Source organism: Papaver somniferum, unplaced genomic scaffold, assembly GCF_003573695.1.
Source record: "Papaver somniferum cultivar HN1 unplaced genomic scaffold, ASM357369v1 unplaced-scaffold_145, whole genome shotgun sequence".
Taxonomy (NCBI): domain Eukaryota; kingdom Viridiplantae; phylum Streptophyta; class Magnoliopsida; order Ranunculales; family Papaveraceae; genus Papaver; species Papaver somniferum.
Genome location: NW_020623822.1, coordinates 114,469 through 131,520, shown reverse-complemented (window position 1 = coordinate 131,520; position 17,052 = coordinate 114,469). Strand labels below are relative to the sequence as shown.

Sequence of the window (17,052 nt, the reverse complement as noted above, 5' to 3'; positions counted from 1 at the left end):
GACCTGGACCGCCCTCTCGGTTCAGCACAATAGCCCTAAGATTGGGATTCTCCTTAGTGAAGTCCTCGTGCGAAAATATATGCTCATCGACTTTCACAAATTTCTGAGATGCAAAAGAAAGAAGAAGAACAATAATAAATACAAGAGACAAAATTGTACAGTAAATCAGGAACCCAGTAAGCTTTATACTAGAAAGCAAAAGCATAAAACCGTAACAAAGTCCTCATGGGACACAAGCACAACTTACTGAAACCATACACCCCGACTTAACCGTACGAGATGTTTACCGATCTTGAAATAAACATAAGCATCAAGATAACATGGACACATAATCTCTGCTGGATTACGGTGGTACTGATCCCAATTGCTCATTACACATTTCTAAATGTTTGTTTCAATGTCTCCACAAGACAAAAACCTTCCATCAACAAGGCTTAAGTTCATAAGCCGCTTGCTACAACAATCACATCCAAATTTACCAACATCACTTCGAATTCCAATTCCAACAAGTTTTTAAGCTTGATCAAAAATAAAATAAACAGATAGTCACGAGTTTGAGAGAAACACTTACAAATTCCGCATTAAATCAAAAAATTGACTCTCTTCAGTGATACTCAACCACCTCGGTTTCTCGCCGCCAGGAGGAAGACGGATGAGCGACTTGAATCTCTCATATGCGCGAACTGTGAATAAAAAACCATTTTCGACTGTGACACCTTCATCTTCTTCTCCGCGAAGATACGAATGAAACCCTTCAAGGAATTCCAGCTTAGTACTATCATCACCAGACTCTAACACTCCACTAGCTGCTTGACCTGCTGAAGAATGATGCGCTTGAAATGGTGACGAAGAAGAGAGTGAGTCGTCTGAATAGAGGGAGTCATCGGACTGTAACAGAGGACCTCCAGAACTGATCTCTGGGGATGAAGGTTCTTTGTTTTTACAAACAGTCCTCCGATTCAACACTATGGATACAATATCAGGATCATGTCTTTTGAAATCCTTGTGTACGAACTCATGTTGATCATGCCTGTATGTTGAATTATAAACAGGCGGCGGTTTCTTAAATCTCTGCAAATACAAGATTCACATCAGATTATTGACAGTTATACACATTAATACAAAGAACATACAATCCAAAGAACTTAATAACCCTACAGTTTTGTATCTCATCATATGAAAGTAAAATTTCAAAACAAAACAAAGCAATCCACATTAATACAAAGAACATACAATCCAAAGAACTTAATAACCCTATAGTATTGTATCTCATCATATGAAAGTAAAATTTCAAAACAAAACAAAGCAATTCACATTAATACAAAGAACATACAATCCAAAGAACTTAATAATCCTAGAGGATTGTATCTCATCATATGAAAGTAAAATTTCAAAAACAAACAAAGCAAAGAGAACTTACAAACTTCCGCATTTGTTCTTTGAATCCTCTATACGAATTGCGTGTCATCCAGTTAGGTCTCTTCTTTTTATGTGGAGTGAACTTGGATTTGAATACTTTTAGAGCATCTTTGCTGAATTTAAATCCTCCGCCAACAAACCAGCTGACCCCCTTTGTAGAACATAATTCTTTGTGGAGATCCTTCAAGTTATTGATCAACTCCTGTACCGGCTGAGTGATTTCAGCTGTTGACTCATCAGCTCCTCCTTCTGAAGGTGAAGGTTCTAAATCAGCAATTGAAGATGGATCATCTTCTCTTCTTTTTGTTCTAAGTGAAGGATGAGAAGATTCAGGAACATCTCCAGATCTATCAACAGGAGCCGACGATCTATAACCTGAATGCTCTCTTGCTGAAGTTAGGGGTTGAGAAGCCTCGATTTGAGGTGAAGCTCTAAGATCTGAAATAGGAGAAGGTAGAGGTTGAGAAACTGAAGTTTGATGCTCATTTAGAAATGACGATCTTGATCTCTCGATCGCTAAATTTCTATGAGAAGAATTAACTATAGATTGCGAATTAGACGATGGATCTATCGAATCAACTTCTCGATCCATAGATTGTGGCGTTGAAGAATTCTCGATTTCCTCCATTTTTAGGGTTTCAGCAGAAAAGAGAAGGAAGAGAGAGAATCTGAGAAGGAAAAATGGGGAAAAAAAGATTAAATACTGTCTCACAAATCGAAACCCTAGTCGGTAGTCATACAAACACCCTTAGAAACCTTAGAAATTACAGAGATATCCACCCGAGCTGAAATTATCATAATACCCTCACGGAAGTTCTGTGGCAATGGGCAAATAAAAACTTTTGTTGAGCCACGTGGATTGCCAAACAGGGCTTTCCAATATGATATTAACATAAGGTGTTAAATCATTAGGCGTGGTGTGCAATCACGAGACAAACGTTGTCGTTGGAAGAACCAACGCAGGCGTTGACGACACAATTGTTGGCGTTGGAGGAACCAACCTGGGCGTTAGACACGAAGTCGCTAATGGTCGACTCTCTAAAGCCTATATTCGGTATTATTCAAACGTTATAAACTCGTTCCACTGAGTTCATTTTCAGTCACAACATTACTATTTTCTTCTTTTAAAACTCTTCAAAATCAAAAAGTTCTAATACAATATGAGCAACTTATTAAGAAGAGCGGTGAATAGTATAAGGAAGAAAAGAAATCGAAAAAATAAATCGACACCGCTGCCTGCCACAGGTGTAGATTTATCTTTGCCAAATATCGTTGATGCTCTATCATTAGTCCAAGGTCATGTGTCGGGGCATCAATATCGGTCTGAGGATTATTATAGAATGAGACGTGGATTTTCAAAATTAAATGACGTTTATGAAGGTCTACCCCATGTAGTTCGAGAAATGGTTGATTGATATCCTTATCGTGCGCTTTATAAAGTGAAGCCTAGAAAACATAACAACAAAATTCTGAATACATTGGTAGAAATGTGGTGGACGACGACGCACACATTCCATTTTATCGATTTCCAAATTGGTAAGCTTTGTTAACTTAACTTAATTTTTTTTTTAATAATTATCAAATAATCAAAGAATTAATCATAGTCGATATTAAAATTGTAATATGAATTACGCCACTTGATTTGTATTTCACTTGTGGGATCCCAAGTGGAATGGGAGACTCGCCACCATTCAACCAAGAAAAATGTATATCAAATAGAAATGGGAGACGCTTTTTTCCTCGTTTTTGGGATCATAAATAGCTTAAAAGTATAAAGATTTAAAAGGAGGTGGGATTAGATGTGTAGCGTTGAAGTATTGACTCGTCCAACCCAGAAACTCAGATGTAGATGAATATCCTGAACTCGAAAGGATGTTTATCTTATGGGTACTGGGTAAGACATTCTTTCCAAACTCAAATTTTGTTGCTCGTGTTGGTTGGATTCAAGCGTTAGAAGATCTTGAAAAAACATCATATTATGACTGTGATCTGCAATTCTAGCAGAATTGTAATATGCACTGGATCAAGCGTCCATGTGCGAAGAAAACATCATTGATTTCTGGGGCATCATAGAGGTAAATATCAAAACTATTATGTTTAAAGTTATTATTCTTACTAAATTTAAATAATTTCAATTTCAATTTCAATTTCTCCACGACCCAAAACCAGTCAAGCCAATTCCATTAACAAAGCTTAAGTTCTTAAGCTACTTGATACAATAATCACATCCAAGTTTACCAACATAACATTGAATTCCAACTCCAATAAGTTTAAGTTTGATAAAAAAAAAATAAAAAAAAACACTAATGAGTTTGATAGGAACTCTTACATAATCTCGCATTAAATAAAAAAAAACGGTTCTCTTCAAAGATAGTTAACCACTTTGGTTTCTTGCCGCCGGGAGGAAGACGAATGAGGGACATAAATTTCTCAAATGCAGGAAGTGAGAATAAGAAACCCTTGTTGACTGACACACCCAGGGCCGGCCCTGAAGTATCGATTCCCCGAAGTTACTCTACGAAATGATGCCCCTATACAAGTTATATACAAAAAAAAATGTATATTGTTGGATCATTTTCTTATCACTGTAAATAAATTAAGCGACTATGTATTAAACCAGGATAATAAGAGTATTAAATAAGAAATGAACTCATATTGAAAATAAAATTTACTGAGTAGGGGTAAAAACTGCTCTTCGAGCATTTTCCGAAGCAAAGTCTCTAATAATTGGCTTATAATCAAGTAATTCAGCAATTTCTCTTTCAATGGCTATCATAGCCAAACCATTTAACCTCTCTTGTAGCATTGTAGATTGAAGATATGTTTTGATTAATTTCAATTGGGAAAAACTTCTTTCTGCAGAGGCAACTGTAACTGGTACCGTAAACAAGATTCTATAAGCAATCCAGGCATTAGGATAACAACCTTCCATCTCTTGCAAAAAGTGTAACACTTCTATTGGCTTCTTTATATCTGTTGAAATCATCCCTCTTATGATCTTTAATTCTGCGTACAAATCTTTCCCGTCGATATCATAAATTGTACCATAACTCAAATATTCTTCAAGTGTCTTGCAGGATGCCAGTAGTTCTTCATTGTTCATAGATTTTAGTTTTTCCAAATCAAACAAGAAACGATATAGTCTCTCATATTCTCGAAATTGAGCAAATATTTCTTTAAACGAACGAAGAGCATAATCTATTATATAAAAGAAATAATTTGTTTTAAAAGATTCCTCACCTGATGATGGTACTGGATCCTCGCTAGGACCTTCGTCGAAATGCTTCTTTCTCTTTCTAACACGTATTTCACGAAACTTAGGTGTAACTCCCATGCTGGTAGCAATATTTGTTGCTTCCTTCATTGCACTCTCAAACCCAGTATCTCTGTAACCTTGAAAATATGAAATAAGCTTGTTGATGTGTTTAATTGCAGTAGCCATGTGCATATCTTGTTTTTGCATGCTCTTGCTAACAGAATTGACATCCGACAAAAGATCATACCAGATAACCATGCGAAGAAAAAACTCGAAATTCTTAAAGTGTAGTTTAATTAGACCATCAACAACACATTTTTCACTATCATCGTCGGAATTCTTTTTTAGGTGTTTAGATCTTTCAGTATCTTCGGGGCTTGAAATATAATAGCTTTGATGCTTTCCACACGACTTTCCCACCTTGTATCCGATAATGGCTTGAGAGTGAGACCATTCTCTTCTATTTTTTTTGAAAACCTGCCACCGTTTTGTAGAAGCAGGAAATAATTTGTATGTAGTTTGCACAATCCCAAAAAAGGAGCTCGCTTTCTCACAAGATTTAGCCATATCACAAAGAATAAGATTAAGACTGTGACAACCACATGGTGTGTAAAATGCCCTAGGGTTCATGTTGATCAACTTTTTTTGAACACCCTTACGTTTTCCCTTCATATTTGCTCCATTGCCATAACCTTGTCCTCTTATGTTATAAATATTCAAATGAAGTTTTTCTAGTGCATCTTGAAGTTCTAAAAAAAGACCTGCTCCAGTTGTATCATTTACTTGTAGAAACCCAAGAAAAAACTCTTCTAATTTTGTTGGTGTTTGTGAAACATCTACACATCTTACCACAATAGACATTTGTTCTTTACGAGATATATCCGGCATACAATCAAGTATAATAGAAAAGTATTTTGCTTTTTGAACCTTCTGAACAATTGATGTCTTAATTTCCTTGGCAAACCTCATTATAGACTCATTTTGGATCTTGTGACTAAGATAATGATAATGAATATCCTTTTTAACAATACGTTGGAGATGCATATTTAACACTGGGTTATGTTTTGCAATCAACTTCATCAAACTCAAAAACTTACCATTGTGTTTTGTATAAATCTTCTCACTATCACCACGAAATGCTAAACCATTTTTTGCGAGATACATTACACCATCCATTATACACTCCAGTATTTCTATCCAACGTTCTTTCTCTTTGTTGATTTGTTCTTGCAAGTGTTTATCAAGGGTTGCATTCTTTCTCAACCGTGATTCTAACTCGAGCCACATATGCACACAATCTCGGTGCTCATCACTCTTTTCATGCCCTTGAATCCTTCCACAAAGATTATTCCAATCATTGAACCATCGTTAGCTAATTGCATAGTATTCTCACGCTTCTTGAACAACTTGCAACAAAAACAAAACACCTTGTCCAAAGAAATTGAATATATAAGCCACCTTCTATCTTGCTTCTCCAAATTCGTTAAACTTTTTGTATAATACGTGACCAAAAAACATTTTCCAGAGATGTTGTCATAAGGAAATTCAAAATCACTAACCCTTATAGGACCTTTCTCCACAAGAATATCAATTAACTTTTGATCAATTATGTTCCAATTTTTTGGATCATATGTATCAATTGGTTCTTCCATGTTATCTTCGTTCATTACATTTGCATTCGTTTCAGTATTAACCCCAGCATTTACATCGTCATTGACGTTCACATTAACATCATTCTCATTCATGTCATTGACATCACTACTGCAGAAAGTTTCAATATGCACTTCAACATTTGCTTCATTAACACAATTGTTATCCAAATCTTCAACTATAGATGCACTAGGCTTAACCAAATATTTATTTAAAGATCTAGCAAGAGATTTTACTAACTCATTATCTTTTTTCGCTTTTTTTCCTGTTTTGAGATCCCGAATTTTGCTTTCTTTTTAGACTCGGAGGCATACCTACAAAATACAAATCATTACATGCAGTTTATATAGTTTATTAAAATTGAATCATAATGACACACACAAGATAATCATGCCCTAAAAATATAATATAATTAATAATTTAATTTATGCCCTAAATTAAATTTAAGCGAAAAAGAGCAAAAAGGATAATCAAACAATACTAGTGACTACCAACTAGTTAAATGAACGAATGCATTACCTGGAATTGTAGTGCGGCTAGTGCCCTAAATTCTTACTGGCTTTTCCCCTTTGTTCGATAGAAGAGAACTCGCGAAAGAACACTAAAGGTTGAAGTTAAAAAAAAACGAATGAATGGCCAATAGAAAAGAGACATGCAGCACTTAGACCCCTGCCCATTCAATCATTTAATTTAATGCCCTTTTTGATGTCTAATATTACAAGAATGTTAACAAATATTCACTTCTGTTTTCAAACAGAGACCCAATGATCCAAATGTTATATCATTAACTAATGGACAAAAAAACTTTTTTGCTGCCCCCAAAATTTTATTGGGAAAATTGGGAATATTCCCCAAAATCCAGTGTCATCTTGGGGATATGCCTCGGGATTTCAATTATTGGTAATATGTCCCAGCCATCCAAATTTCCATCCATAAACGTTATGTGGTTAATACGTGCGCACATGTGAGATGGCACATGCGGGGAAAAGACTTACAAACCCTTGTTTTGCATGTGTAAACCACACTGATAAAACAAAACCTTCTTCTTCATCGGTTATTTTACACATCAGACAACAAGTTAAGGCCAGTAGCTGCCGATCCAGCAAAAAAATAAAAATAAAAGCGGATTAAAAAAATTCAACATTACCAAGATCAGGTTTAGAGGTTTAATTGATGAGTGAAGATTGAACATCTCCATGCGTCAAATTAGAAATCAATTCCGTATAAGAACCCTAGTTGCTTCTAAAAATCGTAAAGTTTCAATTGACGAAATCAAACTAATAAAATTACAATTCAACGTTATAAAAAGGTACCCATTCATCGTTTAAGAAGAAATCACGATCAACTCCGACAAGTAATAGCCCTTAGAGTTGAAGGATTGTGAGGCCACCATTATTGTGAACAAATAATTCTCTGAATGGAAATTAAGTATTCTAAATCACGAATAATCAATCGTGGGGTTATGTTTCTCCTTGAAGCTTCAGTATTTAAATCTTGTATCGTGTAATTTGTAAATGCAACTGTCTGGTTCTGTTTTGAAATTTTCAGTCTCTTTCTTCTTCTTTTTTTCTTTGTTCTACTCTTGAGGAGCTTGGTGAGAAATACAGTTGTACTAAATCTCTAGCCATTGAAATCTATAAGGTTACATCTGTCATTCTAGCATCTCGTGAGATCTCATACGCCGAGAATTTGATCGGTCAATGTTCGATAAATTGAATACATAACTTACTTAGACAAAAACTATCATATTGGGGCATATTACCGAAAATTGGAATCTTGGGACATATCCCCAAGATAGCACTAGATTTTGAGGCATATTACCAAGTTTCCCAATTTTGTTGCCCAAAGTCCAACTTCGGACACTTTGTCCCAGGGCCGGCCCTGGACACACCTTCTTGTTCTTTTCCGCGTAGATAAGCATGAAATCCTTTTAGGAATTTTAACTTAGTAAGATCATTACCAAACTGTAACTCACCACTAGCTGCTTGACCTTGTTAACTACCAAAGATGAGAAAAAAGTAGGAAGAGAGAGAATCAGAAAAGGAAAAAATGAGGAAAAAAAGTTTAAATACTCTTTCATAATTCCACACTCTAGAAACTCTATTGTTAACTACCAAAACACCCTTCCAAATAATGTTGATACACAGGCCAAGCACTTCGATGGAGTCATGGAGATAAATGAGGGGAATGTTATATCATCATTTAGAGATTTTTAGGGTTTTCAATTGATATCTTGCCAGTTCATGGTTGTTTCAAGATTGGATATTGTATTCAGTTTAGAATTTAGAGTTTGGGATAAAAAAAAGTTTTATGGACATTCTTGATCTGGGTTTTGATCGCTTAATTCAATCTTCAAATTGTGGGTCTATTTCATCAAATCGTCAAAATCATAAGCTTCAATGGGTCTGATACTGGATTGAATTCAGTACTTGGTACAAATCAGCTGATTGATTGTCAAAAGACAGAAAGAACCTCGGGTCCAATCACTAGAAGCATACATAAATATTCGTATATAGAAATTCTTATATTAAAATTTGATATAAATACCTCCCTTGTTTACCATCAACTTTGTCCAGTTTCGATGCAAGAGAAAAAAAACTAAAAAAGAAATCAATCATGTTTGGGAGAGGTACGCACTTATATGCACCTTTCATTCATAATATAATGCTTGCTCTAAATATTTTGAACATCTCTTTATAAGAGCAACTCCTATGGAGCAAAAAATCATCCATATTTTTTGGATGACCATATTTTATGGACCAGAAATGCCACCATAGCTAAACTTGTCATCCACATCTTTGTGAAGTTTAAACGATGCTCTATATATTTGAGGAGTCATTAGATGATCGGATATGATAATCTTTTTTGTCTTTTATTTTCTCATCTAGTCACTTATTGACATTTCGTATTTTGCGTTTTTTTTTTCTTTTGGTTTCTTCTCATCCAGCCACTTAGTGACCTTATGGGAAAATTTAAACATTGCTTTAACACAAAATTGGTCAATTAATCTAACAACGATTATTTTTGGGTGAAGAAGATATGTAAAATTTGATACGGTTGAAATGGACGAGAACATAGAAATAGCCAGGATGTGAACAGTTCATCCTGCCCATTTTCAAATTTTTTTTTTTAAATTTATATCAGGATGCATCTAGTTTCATCCTCGCACTTTTTAAATTTAAGTCAGGATGAATCCAGTTTCATTCTTCTTATTTTTTGGATGTTCACGTCACCCAAACTAATTTTTACTCGTCCATTATAACCATGTTTTAAAAATATTTGGACAAAATGACCCATTTTCCGTTTTTTTAATGGGAAAGGATCCGATGACATGGTTATATTGACATTAGCATGACATGGTTTGACCATTTTTTCTACAAAATCCAAACTACAATGGGTTTGAAGCTAATAATTTGGTGTCATGTTCCTCTTTTAAAGCTCTACATTCCTACAAAAAAATGAGATCGTTCCAAGACGTATCAGATGGCGATCTACCATTTTGAATATCAGTCGTTGAAGATGAACAACTGAAATCAAAATTTGTGGATGGTAAAATTACATATATCGGAATACAGTAAAACCTCTCCGGAAGAATACTCCATATAGGAATAAACCCCATATAAGAATAAAAATTTATAGTCCTGACTTGGGCCAGTTATATTTAAGAATAAACTCTATATTGGAATAAGTAATATTTTTTTCCGGTCCCGTCTTAAGGAACCTACCTCCATATAAGAATAATTGACATTATAATGGAAATAATATAGATCTTGTCATAAATCAAAATTTAAGATGAAGTGATTCTTGTCACCATTTTATAGGATAGTTTTTCTTCAAAGTGGATTATTTGCTTTTTGTGCATAACTTAACGCACGTATCTTTCACTAATATGATTTCATTTACCATTTTTCGGTGTAAAAATTGAGTTTACATTTACCTAGATACAATTTAATGTTTCCTATGAATATTCACGTATTTACCAAAGTATATGTATGCAAATTTTTTCTTTTGTTCTATTCAAGGTAGACCTCCACATAAGAATAACCCCCATATAAGAATATTTTTTTGTAGTCGCTAGGATATTCTTATACAGAGGTTTTACTCTCTCATTTTTGGTTGGCATGTAGAAATATATAATAGGAACATGTCCCAAAAAAAATAGTATCAAATTCATTTTCATTTGGATTTTGTAGTAAAAATGGTCAAATCACGTCTTGGTAAAGTCAATATAACCATGTCATCGGATCATATCCCTTTTTTAATATACTAAAAAAAGTAAAGATAAATGTGTGGGTCCCTATTGCTGAAAAATTCCCTCCCATCTCGATGACCCTATGGCAATTTTTTTGTTTTGTTAATATATGAAAAACGTATATGGTTTATCGATGTTTATCTAAATAATCATAGTGGCATAGATATCCATCCTCCCTATTTATAAGGATTCTCCATGATCTGTGGATGTTTTAACATCCATGCTACAAGAGTTTCCCTAAGTGAATCCAAAGATTCTCATAGTTTGTATGGATTTGATTTTTTGTTAGGGAAGATAGACCTGGATTTAAAGAACTACAAGGGATTAAAGCCCACGAAAATCAACCATAAGGAAGGAGAAGAAGAGTTTTATAGGTACGATTATACCGGAAAATACCTAAACAACGGAGAACCTATAGATTTCAAAAGCTACCAAGGAAAACTTCCGAATTTCAGAACCCATAAACCTGTTGAGCTACAAAAGAACAATCTTGGTTATCGTCAGTACGTTCGTATGAATTATCCACCATTGAATTATGTACCAGCATCTCGTGCATATTAGAATTATGGTACTACCGATCCGAACTTTACGTATCATGGAGATTCTCCAAGAAAGGAAGTGGATCACACAAATTCTTTCTTTACTGATTTGTCTAGAATTCCTCTTCCTCCTCCTCAGCCTCCCCAACGCCCAAGAAGGGGAAGTTCGCTTTATTTTACGGGTTTAGTACAATTATGATTATGAAGCAAGCAGTTCTAATATAATTTGATTGGTCATGGTGGTTTTCTTGTTATGTTTTCTTGACAATTATGAAATTTTATCAATCAAGAACCACTATTTATAACTGGCCTCCAAAATTTCTAAAGGCGGTCAAAAGAAATCTTAGACAACATATTTTTTGAAGCATACTTGCCGATATTTGAGAGAAATCTAATTCAGATTTTGTATTCTTTTGTGAGGTTGTATTACCTTTATTTTTTAGTTTTTTGTGTAAAGATTAAATTTGCCAGTTTTACATGATTTTACATGATTATTTTTTTCTCTAACAGTCAAACAAAGAGATACTTCAACCCAATAAGTACAACAACGTTAGTAATTTTCTCCGGAGGTTCAAATGTCACTCTTCGGGTCAATTTTCCCACAAGAATTTATCTCTCCAAAAATACTTGTACATACATAAAAATACCATAATAAATACAAAATTTATTTCATAAAATGCTTTTATTCCTTGTGGTGTCACTTCCAAATTAACCTGAAAAAGAATATCAAATAAACTTATGATTGTTGTACGTTTTTACTTATAAAATCGCATAACTAGTTTCCAAACACCCATACAAACATGATATGAAATTACTCCATCTAAATATTGTTAGACTTTTTGTGTTTTGCGCAACAAATCTCCTTTTGGTTAAACTAATCTTGTTTATACTATGTTAAGTCGGATTAGTCTTAATCCGCATTAAGGCTTGTTTATGGGTCTTAAAATAGAGGCGCGGGGAAGTTGTGTAAGTGAAAATATTATAAAAGAATCTAATCCAATCTAATATGCATGGAACATATTCTAAGATCTGAAAAGTAAATTACTGTAAATTATATTTAACCGCAAAAGAAAAGTACGTTATAAAAGTGCAATGCAGGGCGCAACAATTATCGATAAAGTAACGATTACTGGAATTGAGACATGATCTTCGTGGTACTACATGGAATATCCAGTATGTAAAGAAAATATGCCTACATGAAAGCCGAGTCTTTGTGCAATAAATGTGCGGTCATAATAAACGCAACAAATTCCGGGTTACAAGTAGAAATACAAAGTTATAAATATCTATTTATTTCTTATTACATGTTATAAAGAAAATGATACCAAACTAATACATGCTCCGACAGTTTCATTTTCCAACTTATAGCAAACTGACGGTAACGACAATGGTATATTCAAAGAAATGGGACAAATAGTTGAAGTGGTTATATATGACAACATTAAGAATAGTAAAAATGATGTTATTGTCATCGGTAAGTGTACAAATTTTTGAGATTATTAGTCTCACATTGTCTGGAAAATCTAAGATCCTGCGGTTTATAATCCTTATGGCCTCTCCACTCATTGCCAACTGGCTTTGAGTTGGATGCCCATATTCTAACATGGTATCAGAGAAGGCTATTTGTGACGAGTCATTTGACTGCATCTTTACACCGTGTAACCCGATTTCATTGTGCACGTGTTAGACCCAACGAGGCTACACGTGAGGGGGCGTGTTGAGATTATTAGTTCCACATTGTCTGGGCAATCTAAGATCCTGCGGTTTATAATCCTTAAATCCTCTCCACTCATTGCCAATTAGCTTTGAGTTGGATGACCATATTCTAACATTGTCTGGGAAACCACAATGTTTATGTTTAACATAAATTTTGGAATTAAAAAAAAGAATGCAACCTCTTAAGGAATAATTTTGTTTTGCATAAAAACAGGACATACGACATAGAAGAACTATTAACTGCAATAGGGAATCAATGGTCTTTTGATTCACACTTGAAGAAAGAAACATCATATATATCAGTCTAAAATCACATGACATAGTTACGATAATGCTGTAAGGAAGCATATATGTTAAGCGAAAACGAAAGAATAAGTACAACTCCTGAAAAAGAACTGTTCCAGACACTTACTAAGAAAGATTTGGTAAAAAAAAAAGTATGACACTATAGAAAATGATAATGACATGCCAACATTGATCGAACTAGATAAGCATGATGATGAAATGGACGAGATCATGTATAGGGACCCTGATATGCCACCACTGGACGAGATAGACGAAGAAGGCAATGAAGTGTTACTTATTAGAGATTACAAATAACATGAGTTTTTTTTTGATACACCGATTTCAAACATATTATTATTCTCCAACAATATATTGTTTAAATTTTTTTAAACCAAAAACCAATTGTGTCAACTATGAATTAAATGGATGTGAATCTGATAATTGACAGTGCTACCATGGCGTTATTGGGGACCAGTACCTATCTTGGATTATTGAGGCATATCATGGAACTACGCTTAGGTAGTAGTTCAAACACCACCAACAATCATGTAGTGTTGAGAAAGTGTCACGCAAACCTGGATTCAACATATTACTGTTATATTGTTCGACTTCTAAATCTCTATATAAATAAAGATCTGCAATAATATTGCATGCGCACTTCTTACATTTCACATTCTTTTTATTTTATTTTTTTGAAATTTGAAAATTGCATTTTCACAAATCTACATGTGATGTTTATATATATCTTCCAAAACTTTTACGGATAAAGTCGTTGGATTGGAAAGAAAAGGATAGTTGTGTTCAATTGCAAATAAGGCATATAAAATTAATACATGAATTTAAGTTTCTAACACCAAATTTAAATAATCAATCATTAGATTCATAAAAGGTATCAAAGTACCCTATCCCTTTGAATAATCAAACTAATCAAAGATCATTCAAAAAAATCTAATGCATTTGACCACGGGTGCGGGGCGAAGCCCCGCCATACTAAATTAGATGATCCCACTGGTCCCGGTGCGTAGCATGGGTTACATACTAGTATCTTGTAGAAGAATTTGGATGTAAATATTCCCGCCAAAACCACATTCAAACCGTGAAGAAAGGGTGTCCCCCTAACCACTGTTGGGTGTCCCTTTAGCAGCTGCCTGGAATTGGGTCACCCCTTAGTAATTAGGTTACCCCTTATCCAAAATCAAGAGTCCGTATAACAAGTTTCCTCTGGGATGCTCCGAGCAACTTTTCGCGCAATTTTTTTCAAAAATGTTTATTGGCCAAAAATACCTACACACACATAAAATACCATAATAAGTACAAAAATGAGCACTATCAATATATAGAATCGAGACAATTTAGACACAAAAATGTGTCTATCAGACTCCAGCCTAAACCAAGACAATGGCCGTTCCAGAATCAATTTGGTCGTAAATAGGGAGATGGGTTGATCTGTAGGAGGGAAGATGAGAATTGTGTGGGATCAATGATGATCAAGGATTGTGGGTGTGTTGAAGGTTTCTGTAATATTGTTGAACTGTTGAAGTTGAGTTATGTGAATAAGTTTGTATCGAGTTGTTGACATGTGCAGTTTTTTTATACTAGCAGAGAGTAAGTACTTGGTGGGAAAATCTTTTTTAATCACATCAAAGCATTTGACTGCCAGTTTGTTTATAAAAAGCGGGGAAGCATAGTTGATGTTAAAAATTGAGTATATACTTGTAATGCATGTTGATATTTTTGGTTGGAACTAAGAATTGTTGTACCCTGTAAAATGGTGCCTTGTAAATGCTGAGTCTGGGCCCAAAATGTCAGGTAAAGTACTTCGATGTGTCTGACATGGTATAACAACCTAAACCAACATCTTTGATAGGTAGAGTGGCGCACACATGACATATCTTAGGATGATTCAGTTGGACGAATGTGTCACAAGCACCCAACTTACTTTGGTGAAATAAAAACTGTACATGATGAGTAAGAAGGATTTGGAGGAGGTAAATAAATAGGTAGCATAGAGGTTGTCCACAAGGAGAGAGCAGTGTTTATGCGAATATTTGTTATACGTTGTTGAACAACACCAAAATCAAGACACTTGTGCTAATTTTGATATTTCCAATCCTACAACATTTTATGGAGGACATTATAATAATGGAGGTGTATATGGGGAAAAACGGTTTGCTGGTTTTTAGGGAAATGAAAAGACGAGCGTGTTGTCGAGACTCCTCAACCGAGCAGCTGTTGAACCTCACACAGATGCACCGCTGCAAAGGGGGTGCTTAGATTCGGCAAATCAATCTGTAGAACTCCGGCCTAAACCAAGACAATGGTCGTTTCAGAGTCAATTCGGTCGCAAAGAGGGAGATGGGTTGATCTGTAGGAGGGAAGATGAGAATTGTGTGGGTCATTAATGATCGAGGATTATGGGTGTGTTGAAGGTTTCTGCAATATTGTTGAACTGTTGAAGTTGAGTTATGTGAATAAGTTTGTATTGAGTTGTTGACAGATAATGATGATATTCGATGATATCTCGATATCCTCGATTTCGACTTATTTATATTGCAAGAATGATGTACCACTGATCATTGTAAGTGTGACGGTTTCTTGAGTGAAAGAGTGGGAAAGTGGGAGATCGTGGTAAAGTCAGTTCCACGTCGTGTGGAGACTTGACTGATCGTGTACCCACTACTTTGCTAACTCATTCAACCGTTTACACGACTTACGCACATTTCTCGTTGTGGATGAATCCACGTGCCGTAGACCACCAAACCAAAACCCTAAGTGATATCCCCATATCTGTGACGTGATTGATATCTCACGAATCATGGAGTCTGCAAGGCAGACGTGTATTAGTTAGTCAGTTGTTGACTTATTTAGACTGTGAGTCTAGTTTTGTTAAATCGAGCATAAGTGGTGAATGCTCAGCGATTCATGGATTGAACATGTAGTTCTATGAGATGTCAATGAATTACTGACCAGAGCGACTGAGCAAGTATTTCTCAACTCGACGAATTGCTGAATATTGAGAGTTTGTTGAGCAACTGAGCAAGTATTGCTCAATTCGACGAATTTGATAATTTTGGCGTGCAACTGAGCAAGTGTTGCTCAATTCAACAAAATACTGAATAATTGTAATTTGACGTGAAATTGAGCAAGTGTTGCTCAATTCGACAAACTACTGATATTGATGGTTGGATCAATATTCGAGCAACTGAGAAAGTATTGCTCAATTCGACAAATTATTTACTGGTATCGTGACCCAATAAAATATTAATAAAAAATATTTGTGAATTACCGAATATTATTAATTTGTATGTTGATTGTTGAATCAACATAATTTTGTGTTTGAACTTGCTCAGAATGGTGATTCGTGGAGCGTTTGTTCGAAACCCTAATTTTTGATCAATCCTTCAACATTTGGTGAATTGCTGAAAATTGGTCATGAGTAAAGAGGCCGACCACATGGGATGATGAGCGTCCATGTGGTGTCCAGTGCTCGAGTGAGCACGCACCAGGGTTCTCAGTTTGAGGGTTGGTGAAAGAACGATGATTAAATGCAGGTTTCATCATTTATTGAAATATTGCTGGATTCGGCATTAGGTGATAAAAACATGAGAGATAGGGACCGACCAAGAGAGTATCGGACCGGATCTTGGTGATCACGGGATCAGTTGTTGGTCACTTGAAGGATTCCCCAGTTGGTTGGAGAGAGTTCGGGCCCAGTATGAGCAATTGAGCAAATTAGGTCAGAATTATGAAAACATGTGGGAACGGCTTTGTGAAATCCCTAGGAATGACTCTGGTCGGTCATGAAGGCATGCACGTGTTTCCGTGGTGTCCATGTCTCCAGCTGATATTTTCAGTATTTTCTTATGCGCGTTCGAGCAACATCGTGAATTTTCAGAAGAGTTTCATCTTGACTGAGAATTCTCGATTTTTGTTGG

The 17,052-nt window shown here is 35.2% G+C and overlaps 3 protein-coding genes across 3 annotated transcripts; all 3 read right to left on the bottom strand.

Annotated features, from left to right (window-relative positions):
* On the bottom strand, positions 1–2,047 carry LOC113335403. Its single transcript, XM_026581465.1, has 4 exons — positions 1,421–2,047; positions 572–1,071; positions 248–454; positions 1–103 (listed from the first exon to the last, which is right to left on the bottom strand). Exons 1-3 carry the CDS (start codon positions 2,045–2,047, stop codon positions 382–384), a joined length of 1,200 nt encoding a protein of 399 aa, XP_026437250.1. The 3' UTR covers positions 1–103; positions 248–381.
* A 2,040-nt stretch (positions 2,048–4,087) lies between these two features.
* On the bottom strand, positions 4,088–5,851 carry LOC113335402 (zinc finger MYM-type protein 1-like). Its single transcript, XM_026581464.1, has one exon. The coding sequence runs from the start codon at positions 5,849–5,851 to the stop codon at positions 4,088–4,090; it is 1,764 nt and encodes a 587-aa protein (XP_026437249.1).
* A 95-nt stretch (positions 5,852–5,946) lies between these two features.
* Positions 5,947–6,420, bottom strand: LOC113335401 (zinc finger MYM-type protein 5-like). The gene has a single exon (XM_026581463.1). It carries the CDS (start codon positions 6,418–6,420, stop codon positions 5,947–5,949), a length of 474 nt encoding a protein of 157 aa, XP_026437248.1.
* Between the last annotated feature and the right edge of the window lie 10,632 nt (positions 6,421–17,052).